The 15587-nt window shown below is 46.6% G+C and overlaps 1 protein-coding gene across 14 annotated transcripts in view; it reads right to left on the bottom strand.

Moving 5' to 3' along the window:
- Positions 1–488: 488 nt before the first annotated feature.
- LOC137607301 (neural cell adhesion molecule L1-like protein) overlaps positions 489–15587 on the bottom strand; it is a 52324-nt gene continuing 37225 nt past the window's right edge. For 11 of the 14 annotated variants that reach the window (XM_068332978.1, XM_068333063.1, XM_068333024.1 and 8 more), the window contains one exon: positions 489–1922. In XM_068332978.1, coding sequence (XP_068189079.1) covers positions 1709–1922 — 214 coding nt within the window. In that variant the 3' untranslated portion in view covers positions 489–1708. The remainder of the gene's footprint in view (positions 1923–15587) is intronic. The other 3 variants (XM_068333039.1, XM_068333032.1, XR_011037968.1) reach the window with 2 other exon arrangements.

Here is a 15587-nt window from a genome sequence, read left to right on the forward strand (position 1 = left end):
GATACATGCTGTGATGAATGTTACACATAAGCCTGTTGACAAATATTTAGTGCCTTGCAGCAAGCTTATCTAGAAATGTTTTTGGCATTCCGATATCAATGCACGCTCAATTTGTGAGCAGCATTTGCTGTAAAAGAAGAGCGAATTCTCATGGAAAAGATCAGCTTTTCAAACGACAGATAAAAGAAGCAAAAACAAACTGATGCATAACTAGACTAGAAGTGAAAAACAATGGGAATATAGCTATTTTCATGATAACATTGATTTAGTCTCCACAATCATTCCAAGGGTGTGTAAAGTGATTCATAAAGGCACTTGATTGTGTTTCAAAACTCCGTCTTGACTACTGAACAGGCCCTGAGGTGAAAGCTTCATTTAGAAATGAGACTTACAGTGAATATATTAAGAATTACACTCCACAGATACCTTCTTCAAGTAATTTAACAACAAACCAGATGCATATTTAAATATATTCTTTATTTGTCTCACCTTTGATATAAAAATCAAATAAGTTAAAAATGGTTGATAAATACTGTGTATATTTATACTAGTGGGAACCCATGATAATTCCATGATAAAACAATACAATAATATCAGACTTTGTTTTCTTGTTTTCTGTGCTGTCACAAGAAAACACGGGATGTGTCCGACGAAGCCGTAACCACTCCATGTTTGTGGGATGGACCAAAACGAAGACGAAGGACGCTTCTGCGTTACGGTCCGGCCATCTGGGTAGACAGCAGCTTCGTGAATTCGGTCCTGATGAATAAAGCATAGGGGTTCCCCACGCAACAAATTGAGGTCCATCACAATCAAAGAATATAAACCCCTGTGTTTGACGAAGCCAAAACGGCTCCGTAAGTGAGAGACATGGACAAATGTGAAAACCGGAACCAACGGCTAGCGACCGGAACTTCCGGGTAGACGCTGGCCAAAACTATACACAAGAAAATGTTTGTTTTCTTGTGTACAGTGTGTTTGCATTATGTGTCGATGGACATTAAACAGAAAATAGAGTATTTTATGTAGTATGTGATTCCTCTAGCAGAGGCACCGTGATTGGTTGGGCGCCTGATTGACAGGTAGTGGGTGGACTTAAAAAGTGTGACAGCGTGAGGTTTTCAAGTGAGCTTATTCAAATATACAGGTGGGGGGATATGCTCTCACCAGAAATTTCTATTGTAAACAAATACCAACTTTTAAATATTTTCATGTCAACACAAACCAAAATGTATCAATAAAACATACATTAATAAACAAGTAAGTGCTTTTGACTTATACTGGTTCTATTTTCATCAAGACTGTCTTCAGTAAACAGGACATTATGCACCATATTATAAACCAGAACACTATGAAACATGTTAAGTGTCTTTTTCAATTTTTTTCAGTGTCATACAAAAACAATGGTCATTGTCTGATTGGGGCAAAAACCCTTTATTGTCATGAATACAAACACAAGACACTCAAAAGAAACAGTTCATAGTCTTACCGAATGTGTGTAGACTCTCCCAGTTAACTCACTGGTGTGTATGGTGGGAATATTCTCTCCAGTCCCTGGACAAAACTTTTCTTTCTGTCAAACATTTCAGCACATGTGAGCCATTTTATTCCCATATATTTGACTATTCACAATATATGTATTGCCAGGGAAGCTGAATATAGAAAGTATCTTGAAACAGATTTGATGTCAACCATTCCAAGTCAGGCTTTATGCACTGACTACACTGGGTCCATTAGGCTCGCTAAGAGAGTCTCTGTGCTTGTGTCCAGAATATTCTCCAATAAATGAACCATCCTCATCGAATTCTCCTCCACCCTCAGTGTAGTCGACCAGGCTGTCTCTGCTAACGCTGTCCCCCACTGTGTGATCGCCATGCAAGGAGCACAAGCTACTGCCCTTCAGAGGCTTCTCTTCGCTGTCACTGTCATCAACAACAATAGACACAGATGGCTGGGGTCAGCAGAGTAGTGCATAGACAAACACATTGTATATCAGGCAGATGTTCAGGTAGAACCCCCCCCCACACACACACACACAACACCACCTTTGACATATGAGGACACACACTATGTCACACAGAGCCAAAACACACACGCTCAACAGTCTACAGTAAGTGTACACATCATTGAAGTGTGGTGAGGTTCATCGCTGGTGAGGCACTGACGATAAAGTCAGTTTTTAAAAAAATTCAAGCCAAACAGAGTGGTTATTTGCCATTTGAATCTTCCAACCTTCCACTGACATCACGTCATGCGTTTGCTGCTCTCCAGTGTTAGCTGGTGTTAGCTATCAAGAATCTGAAGCCGATCAATAAGGTGACATCCATTTTATATAACTTATTCTAAAAGTCTTATTCTTCTAACTACACTCCAAGCCAACTATGGCTTCTCCCGCTAGCCTCTCCTCCATCTCTTCCCCCAGCTACTCTTGCTTCAACTGTCTCATGTTCAGCTATACCTTGACCTCCATTAGTGAGTCAGGAATATGTGTGAAGTGTAGTTTTGTTTTAGCATTGGAGGATAGGCTTAGCCAGCTTGAGGGGTGACTCCACTCCATCGAGCATAGGCATAGCCCTGCAAAAAGCAGCCACCAGATAGGTTTAGCGGGAGCAGAGCACCCTAGCAGAGCACCCTAGCCGAGCGCCCTAGCTTAGCACTGCAGCTAGTAGGGCCCGCTAGCGCTAGTCCTAGCTGCTCCCCACCCTCAGCGGCACCCGAGCAGCCGGGGAAACAGCATGGTTGGATAACTGTGAGAGGGAAACATGCGCGAGCAGGCTGCAGTTTCCTCTGCTCAGAGCGAGTTTGTTTGCATAATTTTGCGTTTTTTTTCTATGTTTCTGCGTGTATTTTTCTAACGTAAAATTATATAATGTATAGTAATATGCTAGTGTACTCCAGGGAGGAGTTGATGTCCATGAGGGTCAAAGGAGACCCCGCAACACGCGATCTCATCCCCGCTGAGCTCCGACGGAGATATCGCGGATGCCGAGCGGGTCGAGTTGAAAGGACTAGACTAACGGCTAGAGCCGCTAACCGGAGGAGAGTCAAGCCCTCCGTCCCCTCCGTCATCACGGGGAACGTGAACTCTCTACCCAACAAGTTGGACGAACTGACGGCGCTGTGCAGGACTGATCACCGCTACCGGGAGACCAGCTTGTTGGTGTTCTCAGAGACGTGGCTAACTGGCGACGTGCCGGACACTAACGTCCGACTAACCGGCTTCTCCTCCGTACGAGCGGACCGGGACACGAACACCACCGGTAAGAAGAAAGGAGGTGGATTAATCATCTACACCAACGATAGATGGTGCCATCCGGGACATGTGACGGTGAAATCAACACTGTGTAACCGCGATCTGGAGCTAACAGCTGTTAGCATCAGACCCTACTACCTGGCGCGTGAATTTTCACACGTCATTGTCCTCGCCGTCTACATCCCCCCACGTGCGGACCCTGAGACGGCACGAGAGACCATCTGTGGGACCACCTCTGCTCTTCGGACCCGGCACCCGGAGGCGCTCGTCATCATCACCGGTGACTTTAACCACGTCACCTTGGACTCATCTCTCCCCACAATGGTCCAGTGTGTAGACTGTCCCACACGGAAGAACAGAACCATCGATCTGTTCTACGCTAATGCTAAGGAGGCATACACCGCCACCCCCCTCCCTCCACTAGGTAAATCAGACCACAACCTAGTGTACCTACAGCCCACCTACATCCCGCTGGTGAAACGGCTGCCAGCAACAACACGACAGGTCAGGAGGTGGTCCCCGGAAGCAGAGGAGATGCTGAGGAACTGCTTCCAGACCACCGACTGGGATGTTATTGTGGGCTCACATGGGGAAGACATTGAGGGGGCAGCTCAGTGTTTTACAGACTACATAAACTTCTGTGTGGACACCGTGGCCCCTGTCAGGACAATCAGGTGTTACCCCAACAACAAACCATGGGTAACCAAGGAAGTCAAGGCTGTCCTGAACAGGAAGAAGCGGGCGTTCAGGAGCAAGAACGAGGAGGAGATGAGGAAGGCCCAGAAGGAAGTGAGACTCTGCCTGAGGGAGGCCAAGGAGGCGTACAGGAGGAAGCTGGAGAAGCAGCTGGGGCGCAACCAAGTGCGGGAGGTCTGGAATGGGATGAGAACCATCACCGGACACGGGAAAGGGCGCAGCACTGTGGAGGGGAATATTGAACGAGCGAATGAACTTAACAGCTTTTTCAATCGGTTCAGCTCCCCCACCACTCCCGGCTCCTCGTCCCAGGCCTCTCCTGGCCTACAGGCCTCTCCTGGCCCTACAGACCGCTCCACTGATGCTCCCTCCTCCTGTGCTTCCTCTCCTTCCACCCCTGCCACTTCTCCCGAGCCCACTCCAAGAACTGCGAAGCTCAACGGCCCCACCTCAACCACTGGACTTCCAACCTCGCCACAACCTCCTGCTCCCACCACGACCGAGACCATCATCACTGCAGACCTGGTGACGACAACGCTGAGGAGGCTCCGTCCCTACAAGGCGGCTGGACCAGATAAGGTCTCCCCAAGACTCCTCCGAGCCTGTGCTTCGGAACTAGGGGACCCCCTGCAACAATTGTTCAACCTCAGTCTGCGGCTGGGGAGGGTCCCGTCACTGTGGAAGACCTCCTGCATTGTCCCTGTACCCAAGAAAGGACGCCCTACTGAGCTCAACGACCACCGACCGGTCGCTCTTACCTCCCACGTAATGAAGACCCTAGAGCGACTGGTCCTGGAGCTCATGCGTCCACAGGTGCAGGGTGCTATGGACCCTCTCCAGTTTGCCTATCAGGCCAAGGTTGGGGTTGACGATGCTGTCATGTACCTCCTCCACCGCACACTCTCCTACCTGGACGCCGGGGGCTGTGCCGTCAGAGTGCTCTTCTTCGACTTTTCGAGTGCCTTCAACACCATCCAGCCCCAGCTCCTGCAGGATAAACTGACCTCCATGGCTGTGGACCCCTACCTCGTGAGCTGGATTACGGACTACCTAACGGACAGACCCCAGTACGTCCGTATGGGGGACTGCTTGTCTTCTATGGTGACCAGCAGCACGGGGGCGCCACAGGGGACCGTCCTATCCCCCATTCTCTTCACCCTCTACACATCAGACTTCAAGCACAACTCGGATACATGCCACATACAGAAGTACTCCGATGACACCGCGATAGTGGCATGTATCCGGGAGGGTGATGAGGGGGGGTACAGGGCATTGGTGGCTGACTTCGTGGAGTGGTGCCAACAGAACCAGCTCCAGCTCAACGTCTCCAAGACAAAGGAGATGGTGCTGGATTTCCGGCGGGCACCTCCCTCTCCACAGCCGGTGATCATCAATGGCAGTGAGGTGGAGGTGGTAGAAAACTATAAGTACCTGGGACTGCAGCTAGACAGCAGACTGGACTGGTCACTCAACTCCAACTGTGTGTACAAGAAGGGGCAGAGCAGGATGTACTTCTTAAGGAGGCTGGCCTCCTTCAACATCTGTCCTAAGCTCCTTTTCATGTTCTATCAGTCCGTAGTCTCCAGTGTGCTGTCATACGCCATTGTGTGTTGGGGTGGGGGGGCCAGGAAAAGAGATATGGACCGTCTGAACAGACTCATCCGCAGAGCGGGCTCAGTGGTCGGGCTGAGCCTGGACTCTGTGGATATGCTTCTGGAGAGCAGGACCATGTCTAAAATTAAGGCCATCATGAACAACACCAGGCACCCCCTACACACCACCTTCTCCCAGCAGAGAAGCACCTTCAGCGGCAGACTGCTGTCACACAGCGCCTCCACAGAGAGGCTGAGGTCCTCCTTCGTGCCCCGTGCCATCAGGGGGTACAATGACTCTCTCAGGAGGAGCGGGGGGGAGGTGGCGAGGTCAGCACAGGGTTGAAAATGGATTTAATTTAATTTAAATTTAATTTTATACTGTTGTATATATATATATATATAATTTATTTATTTATTTCTTATACTGTTTTTATATTTTAATTCAATTTTATACTGTTTAGATTTTATTTTATACTGTTTATATTTTAATACTGTAATATTTTTAAATTTTATACTGTTTATATTTTTAGTTATAGTTTAGTATATAAGTCCTGTTAGTGCTGCATGTGCCTGTCTGTTAGTGTAATGTATGTCTTGTGGTATGTCCTGTGATGTCAGTGTTTCCTTTTCTCCTGGTGTTTATCCAGTATTATTTGTTAAGTAATGCCTGAGCAGTGGATATATGCAATTTCCTCCGGGATTAATAAAGTATCTATCTATCTATCTATCTATCTATCTAGACAGAAGAAGCCTACTGGACACTACCAACCAACCACCCACTATTCCAGCCTCCTCGGTCAGTGTCTCAAACAAGTTTGCCCCACTCAGTAGCACACCAACACTGGTTATTGGATCTTCCATTGTGAGACACGTTAATTTAAGACAGCCATCAGCCGAAGTTAGCTGCATCCATGGGGCCAGAACTAGCGACATCGAGGGAGCATTAATATTAATAAGTAAAACTATTAATAAGTAAAACTACCGTGGCTCAGTGGTAGAGCGCGCGGTAGAGCGGGTCATCCAATGTTTCAAAGATTGGCGGTTCGATTCCTGCTCCCGCCCAAAAGAATACCTGGAGGTGAGCTGACAGTGGGAGGTGTTAGTTCCCCTCCAGAGCACTGCCAAGGCGCCCTTGAGCAAGGTGCTGTCCCCCTTACAAGTTGCTCATTTGGGGCACACCACAAAGGAGCTGTCCGCCACTCTACTTCCTCTGCATGCGTACAGGCCCCCTGTGTGTGTGTTTGTGTGTTCAGGGCCTGTACACACATATATACTGTATATGCATGATTTTGAACTAACTAGAGTGTGCCACTAATTTCCCTGCGGGGATTATAATCACCTCTCCAAGGAACCATCACCTTATCGTGGTGGAGAGGTTTGTGTGCCCTAAGGATCCTGGGAGCTATGTTGTCGGGAGTCTTGTACTCCTGGTAGGGTCACCCAAGGCAAACAGGTCTCAGGTGAAGGGCCAGACAAAGAATGGTTCAGAAGATCCTATGAAAAACGGAAAAGGGAAAAATGTGACCCTGCCCGGAGGAAGCCCGGGGCCCACGTCTGGAGCCAGGCCTGGACGGAGGGCCTGTCAGCGAGCGCCTGGTGGCCGGGTCTGCCATGGGGCCCGGCCAGGCTCAGCCCGAAAAGGCAACGTGGATTCTTCCCACCCCTGTGGACCCACCACCCGGAGGGCAGACCGATGGGGTCGGGTGCGCTGCCATATGGGTGGCAGTGACGACAGGGGGTCACGGCGGACCAGGCCTGGGCGGCAGAAGTTGGCTTTGGGGACGTGGAATGTCACCTTACTGGCGGGGAAGGAGCCGGAACTTGTGTTGGAGGTGGAGCGCTACCAGTTGGATCTGGTGAGGCTTACCTCCACGCATAGCCTCGGTTCTGGATCCAAACTCCTGGATAGGGGTTGGACCTTGTTTTACTCCGGAGTTGCGTCAGGCGTGAGGCGCAGGGCGGGTGTGGGGATACTCACAAGCCCCCGGTTGTGCGCCGCTGTATTGGAGTTTACCCCGGTGGATGAGAGGGTCGCTTCCCTACGACTTAAGGCTGTGGTGGGGAAAACTCTGACTGTTGTTTGTGCATATGCACCAAATATCAGTTCAGAGTATTCGGCCTTCTTGGGGTCCCTAAATGGGGTCCTTGAAGGGATCCCTGCAGGGGACTCCATTGTTCTCCTGGGGGACTTCAACGCACACGTCGGCAATGATGGAGACACTTGGAGGGGCATGATTGGGAGGAATGGCCTCCCTGATCTGAACCCGAGCGGTGTTATGTTGTTGGACTTCTGTGCTAGTCACGGATTGTTCATAACTAACACCATGTTCGAACACAAGGATGCTCATAAGTGTATCTGGTACCAGAGCACCCTGGGTCGGAGGTCAATGACTGATCTTGTGATCGTATCATCTGATCTTCAACCGTGTGTTTTGGACACTCGGGTGAAGAGAGGGGCAGAGCTGTCGACTGATCACCACCTGGTGATGAGTTGGGTCCGTTGGCGGAGGAAACCTTTGGATAGACCTGGTAAGCCCAAACGAGTAGTGCGGGTGAACTGGGAACGTCTGGAGGAGGACTCTGTCCGTGAGGCCTTCAATTCACACCTCCGAAGGAGCTTCTCGTGCTTCCATGTGGAGGCTGGGGGCATTGAACCTGAATGGTCGATGTTCAAAACTTCCATTGCTGAAGCTGCAGCTGAGAGCTGTGGTCTCAAGGTCTTGGGTGCCTCAAGCGGCGGTAACCCTGGAACACCGTGGTGGACCCCGGTGGTCAGGGAAGCCGTCCGTGACTGAAGAAGGAGGCCTTCAGGGGCATGTTGTCCCTGGGGACTCCTGAAGCAGTTGCAGGGTACCAACGGGCCAAGAGGACAGCTGCCTCGGCTGTGATGGAGGCAAAACAGAGGGTGTGGGAGGAGTTCGGAGAGGCCATGGAGAAGGACTATCGGACGGCACCAAAGTTGTTCTGGAGGACTGTCCGACACCTCAGGAGGGGGAAACGGGGAACCATCCAAGCTGTATACAGCAAAGATGGGACACTGTTGACTTCAACTGAGGAGGTTGTCGGTCGGTGGAAGGAACACTTTGAGGAACTCCTGAATCCAACTACCCCAACTGACCCGTCCTCTGTTGCAGAGGCAGAGCTGGAGGATGATGGGGGATCAGAGTCAATCTCTCGGGGCGAAATCACCCAGGTAGTTAAACAACTGCACGGTGGCAAAGCCCCGGGTGTTGATGAGATTCGCCCTGAAATGCTGAAGGCTCTGGGTGTTGAGGGGCTGTCGTGGATGACACGCCTCTTTAACATTGCGTGGAAGTCTGGGACAGTGCCGAACGAGTGGCAGACTGGGGTGGTGGTTCCTCTTTTTAAAAAGGGGGACCAGAGGGTGTGTGCCAATTACAGGGGTATCACACTCCTCAGCCTCCCTGGGAAAGTTTACTCCAAGGTGCTGGAAAGGAGGGTCCGGCCGATTGTCGAGCCTCAGATTGAGGAGGAACAATGTGGGTTCCGTCCTGGTCGTGGAACAACGGACCAGCTTTTTACTCTCACAGGGATCCTAGAGGGGGCTTGGGAGTATGCCCATCCAGTCTACATGTGTTTTGTGGACTTGGAGAAGGCGTGTGATCGTGTCCCCAGGGATATACTGTGGGAAGTACTGCGGGATTATGGGGTGAGGGGGCCTCTCCTCAGGGCCATCCAATCCCTGTACGCCCAAAGTGAGAGCTGCGTTCGGGTTCTCGGCAGTAAGTCGAACTTGTTCCTCACCTATGGTCATGAGCGATGGGTCATGACCGAAAGAACAAGATCGAGGATACACGCGGCTGAAATGGGCTTTCTCAGGCGGATAGCTGGTGTCTCCCTTAGAGATAAGGTGAGAAACACTGCTGTTCACGAGGGGCTCAGAGTAGAGCCGCTGCTCCTTCGTGTGGAAAGGAGTCAGTTGAGGTGGTTTGGGCATCTGGTGCGGATGCCTCCGGGACGCCTCCCTAGGGAGGTGTTTCTGGCACGTCCAGCTGGGAGGAGACCTCGGGGCAGACCCAGGACCAGGTGGAGGGATTATATCTCAACACTGGCCTGGGAACGCCCTGGGATCCCCCAGTCAGAGCTGGTGGATGTGGCCGGGGAAAAGGAAGTTTGGGGCTCCCTGTTGAAGCTGCGGGTTGCGGGGGCAGGGGGCAAGATCAATCTCTGATGCAGTAATAACCAAATTCAAAGAAAAAATCCCCTCAGCCATTGAGTCAGTATGCTCCCCTTACCCCTATTCTAGTACTGTCCAAAATATTGAATTCCTTACAGTGTGACAGACATCCTAAAAACAACTCTAGATGACTAAGCTCCGTTAAAAAAGAAAAATTAAAAAACAGGGAACGTCAGCCCCATGGTTTAACCCATCAGTCTGCAAGTTTAAGCAACATTCCTGCAAACTGGAGAGACTTTGGTGATCAACAAAAACTGACATAGCCTATGCAACCTGTAAAGACAGCTTTACATCATATAAGTAGGTTCTCTGTAAATGGAAATTCAGCAAATGGAATTCTCCAAATTAAATTCTCTACTTTCCTCTGCTAAACCCACCACCAGTCTACTGGACAAAATTCCACATACGCTCCTCAAAGAGGTAATACCATTATAAATAAACCTATACTATCCATAATTAATCAGTCCTTAAAAATAGGTTATGTACCGCAATCTTTTAAAGTGGCTGTGATCAAACCCCTCCTTCAGAAACCAAACCTAGAAGTTAGCCTCCTCTTAAACTACAGGTCGATCTCTAACCTGCCATTCCTATCTAAGATCCTAGAGAACATACAGTAGTTGCCAAACAACTAAACGACTACCTGTTAGAGAACAATCGGTTAGAGGATTGTCAGTCAAGTTTTAGAATGAACTACAGCATAGAGACTGCACTGCTAAGAGTTACAAATGACCTTTAAATAGCATCAGATGAAGGTCTTCTATCTGTTTTAGTCTTCTTATACCTGAGTGCACCACTAAATACTGTTGATCATAATATCTTTCAAAGGAGATTGAAAGAGGAAGTGGGGATTGACAAACTCAACACTAGACTGGTTTCGGTCATATCTATCCAACCTATTTCAGTTTGTCCATGTAAATAATAAATCTTCAGATCGAGAGACTCTTGTGGAGTACCTCAAGGATCTGTTGGGGGGTCAGTTCTGTTTAACTTATATATGCTACCATTGGGAAATATTATAAGAAAACATGACAATAATTTTCATTGCTATGCAGATGATACACAATTATGTTTAGCAAATAAAACAAAAAAATCTGACCAACTAATTAAATTAGAAACCTGCCTGAGGGATATTAAATCCTGGATGCTTCACAATTTCTGAAAAGTTGAGCAGTAACAAAACTGAAGTTATTATTATTGGGCCTAAGCATCTTAGAGATGATTTCTCTAACATTATAATTCACTTAGACAGCATTGCTCTATCCTCCACTAATGATGTCAGAAACTTGGGAGTGATTTTTGATCAAGATCTGTCCTTTGCTTCTCATATTAAGTCTGTGTCTCGGACAGCCTTCTCGCACTTACGAAGCATTGTTATCCTTTAAAGACGCAGAAAAAATCATTCATGCCATTGTTACTTCTAGATTGGATTCCTGCAATTTCTTACTATCAGGCTGTTCAAGCTCCTCCATTAGGACTTTTCAATTAGTTCAGAATACAGCTGCCCGCTTCAGCTATCAGGCTCCTTTACTTTGGAAAGATCTCCCAACCTCGGTCCAGGAGGCAGACACCCTTAACTTATTTAAGAGTAGACTAAAAACCCTCCTCTTTGATAGAGCCTACTATTAGAAATAACACAGATTCTACTAAATAAGCTGCTATAGGCCTAGGCTGCTGAGGGTATATTTCTCCGTCTCTCCCATAAAGGGAGTTACTCTGGAGCTTATCTTTCTTTATCTTTCTTTGCTTTCATAATTTACTACCAATGTCAAATTGGTCACTTTTTGTTTATAAGATACTGCCGCTGTCTTTGTGCGACAGGTGGGGAACAAGCATGGAAGACAGGAAATCCAAAGGCCTGGAAATCCCGCCCCCACTTCAGCAACAACAGCTCAATATGGACATGAAAATTCAATCTGGTCTATCTGTCACTCTGTCTCTCTTCCTTGCCCTGTCTCTATCCCAAGCGTATTTCTTTTTCCCAACCAACCGGTCAAGGCGGATGACCGTCCTCCAGAGTCTGAGTTTTTTCCTGGAGTTTTTTCCTCAATAAGGGAGCTTTTCCCCACCACCGTCGCTTATGCTTGCTCTGGAGGGTACTGTCGGCTTTCTGTCTGTTAAGCGCTTTGAAATGTCTGCAGATGTGATTAAGCGCTATATAAATAAAAGTTCATTGATTTGTTAAATTAGTAGACTGACATTAACAACTGGTTAAAAATCATTTAGAGTGTACCACTCGTTTTGAAAAGAGTGGGTTATTTTCTGGTCTGACGTTTGAAGCAGATCTTTAAGCACTGATGTTGGTCTTCTTTTATTTATTATAATTAAATCTTGTTTTGATTTGTAGTCCAATCTGAGGTGAGACTCAGCTGCACGCTGCTGCTCTTAACGTCGCAAATGATTTTTAACCAGTTTTTAATGTCAGGCTGCTAATTTAATGGCAGATACGCCACTCTGTTTGGCTCATAAAACTGACTTTTAACGTCAGTGCCTCACCAGCCGTGAACCTCCTCGCATGTCACTGGTACACAGATAGAAGACTGAATGCTCAAACACACACACATAACACACACACACAAACACACATACACACACACACACACACACACACACATACAGTGTATATATACACACACATTCACACAAACAAAGTTCTTATGGTTTTATTACATCACTACAAGCAGTAGGCAGGGATGGATGCAACAACTACACAGCAGGGAAGGGAGCACAAGGGAGGCGGGAAGGGCTTGCTACAATCACTTCACTAATTGCTAATTGCCAAGGCTTCAAGACCAAAGGCAATTTCAAATCTCTTTAGACCCAGCAATGGAAATTGCCAGAGTGCAGCGAGAAAGAAGACAAGTGGGAGGTGTGTGCTTGTGTAAGTGTGTGTGTGGGAAGATGAGGGAGGAGGTGCTGAGATTGAGAAAGGTAGAAGAAAGTGGGGAAGAAAAGGTGGGGCATATGCAATCCCAGACAAACAGCCTGTCATTCCAGGTACGTATTCCTAAGAGAGCCCACATGTGGGCCGAGGTGATTAGATGCCAATTTAAGGCTTGGCAACCGGCCAATGAGCAGATGTCTCACTACAAGATAGGAGGTCACCTCAAAACATGGACAATATTTTCCTCTCTGTCCTCCTTTCTAAATCCCTGAACAATCCATATTTGGTAACGCAGCTTTGTCTCCCCTTTGACTCAGAATTCACAACAGAGCACCCACATTCGAAGCAGCTCTCTGATGGCTGTTATGTGATAGTGCAGACTGTATTTAACACCTGTGTCAAATACAAGCTTGACTTTTTGTGCAGCATTTTAGCACAGTGACACGTTCAAGGTAAGATTACAAATTTGTCTGCTCAAGAGGGATTTTCAATAACCCATGTTATCTATCCCATTTCAGCCCATTTACCATGCAAAGCACATAAGGTCCGCATTTCAACTCTTATCAAGCCCTTTCTCTCTGACGACTCTAGAGTGCCAAAGATAAGTGACTGTTATTTAAGAGCAATGGATGCCCTCGCCACTGCGGCCCGCCCACATTGACTTTGAATACAGTGATAAAATGTGGCTGAGTGCCTTTGAGACCCAGCTCCTATTCAAGACCATGGTTTGGATCTAGCCCAGTCTCAGCTGTTCCTGTTAGGAGGCTTTCCTTGAGCCTAACAAAGTGAGTAATGGAGGCATATCACCAAGGAAAATGTAATTGAATTTGTTTGGCCATCGACCCATGCTGACTTGCTTTGGGGGCAGCACAGGTGGAAGAACGACACTCTCACCGCAACTACCCTTTTGCACCTGAACTTGATTTTCTTTTAGTTGAAAGGCATCTGAAGGAAACACTAAACACATGCAGCCATCTCCCAAACTGCATAGAAGAACATGAAAGGATGACTAAGAGATATGAGTAGAGCCAAAACAAAACCAATATCAAAATAAAAAAACACAAACTTGCTTAAGAAAAGATGCATCAGAAAACCAGCTTACTGTTCACCTGCTACTCCTGCAGTGGACAAAGAGGCGCAGCAGTAGAGAGTTGTCGCCGGAGAGAAATCGGACAGTAACCGGAAAGTATACTTGCCGCTTTTCAACTCCCCAGACACATGGCATACCAGTGGGTGGTCTATTGCATTCAGAGATTTAAAGGGCACAAGGGTGTCCTGAATCCAGCTTTAAAGCCAGGAAAACAAGATCATAATAGGGCTGAGGGCACTCTCGGGTAATGGTAGTCGGTGTGGCTTCAAGGAACTAAACATGAGAGGCATGCTAAACAGTAGAGCCAAACATCTGCACCAACTCATCCTCATAGCTTCTCCTGTCTGATGAGCTGGCAAGTTAAACTGGCAAAATCAGTAATATGATATTAATGATTTCTGACATTAGATACATTACAAAGGTGCAAATTGTGTATAGCATTTAAACTTAACCTAAGCACCTGTGCAACGATACTGACTGACCATTTTTTATCAGTTTACACAAATATATTCTTCTGCAGCGATAGGACAGCAAATTTATCCTTAAATGTCTTTGTATCAGTCCATAATCTCTAAACATGAGCATAGACAATGCTGTTTTTTCTGCATAAAAGAATTACTGTCTTACTGCAAGGGAATGGATTTGGCAGCAACAACACAATCGTGAGTAATCATGTTCTGAATAATATGGTGACAAGCAGAATCAAAGCAGACAGAAGAGGCTATTTTAGGTGATTTCCTTTGCGTGTGCTCAAACAACCACGACACTGTGACACAATTCTATCAGTGCTGTCAAGTGAAATTCACTTCAGTCAATTTCACTTAACTGTCATTAGCTGGAAAATGCAAACAATGGGAATAACAACATCACTAACTTAATTGAAAAAAATGTCTGCCCTGGGCTTATAGGACTTGTATTCCTTTTCTTTGCTTACTTCAAGCCTGTTTCATCGAATATAAGACATGTACCATCACAGGTCCAACAGTGTTCCTGCATCTGAAGCTTCTTTGTTCTAAGTAATATGTGACCAGTACTGCAAACACTGAATATTAATGCTACACTAATAATGTGAGCATTTGAGGGTGAATCTTTCATGTCAGCCAAAGCACAAAAGTAACCTTTCACATTTTACTACCATCTCAAATTGTGAAATGTACTACCAGCTCAAATGCATTTTCCCACATTAGCTGTGGCTAACTACTTAGCAGGTTCAGTAGGCAGCTGAACCAAGGGCATAAATAATTAACAGCATTCCATCTATTGTCTCCTTAGCTACCTTAGCTGGTATGACTACCATGAATGTTTACATATGTTACATACTGCCATACACATGATGATGTTCCCTATTTTGGTGTGAGCCACTGTCAGGACAAACGATGTGAACAAAATCAAAGTAACTATGTCTTCATGTATTTTACCACATCAACTTAAAATGTTTGTAAAAGACATAAGGGACATTGTATCTTCAAGTTCAAGTTCTAGAAACAGGAATTTTAAAATTACTTTTAACATAGATCATATGTTAACTATACTCTAGGTTATTCTTTGAATGTTTATGAGACTGTCATCTATTTTTTCTCATCCTTCTTCACTGCAACTTCCAAACATACTTTAGTTTGAGTTGTCTTAGTTTTTCTTTACAGCAGTAAACCAATTGTTTTAATAATGACAAATGGACTCTCTTTATATGCATCCTTTCTCATCTGGCCAGCCACTCAAAGTGTTTTACAACACAAACCTTCCTTTAGCCATTCATTCACAAACACACACACACAAACACAATTCATACAGATATTTGGGAAATATGCTCAGAGGACCATGCTCACAGACAACAAAGTAAAAGCTTCTAAATCCAACTAAAGGTGAGCCAAGAT

This window comes from Antennarius striatus, chromosome 2, assembly GCF_040054535.1.
Source record: "Antennarius striatus isolate MH-2024 chromosome 2, ASM4005453v1, whole genome shotgun sequence".
NCBI classification, from domain to species: domain Eukaryota; kingdom Metazoa; phylum Chordata; class Actinopteri; order Lophiiformes; family Antennariidae; genus Antennarius; species Antennarius striatus.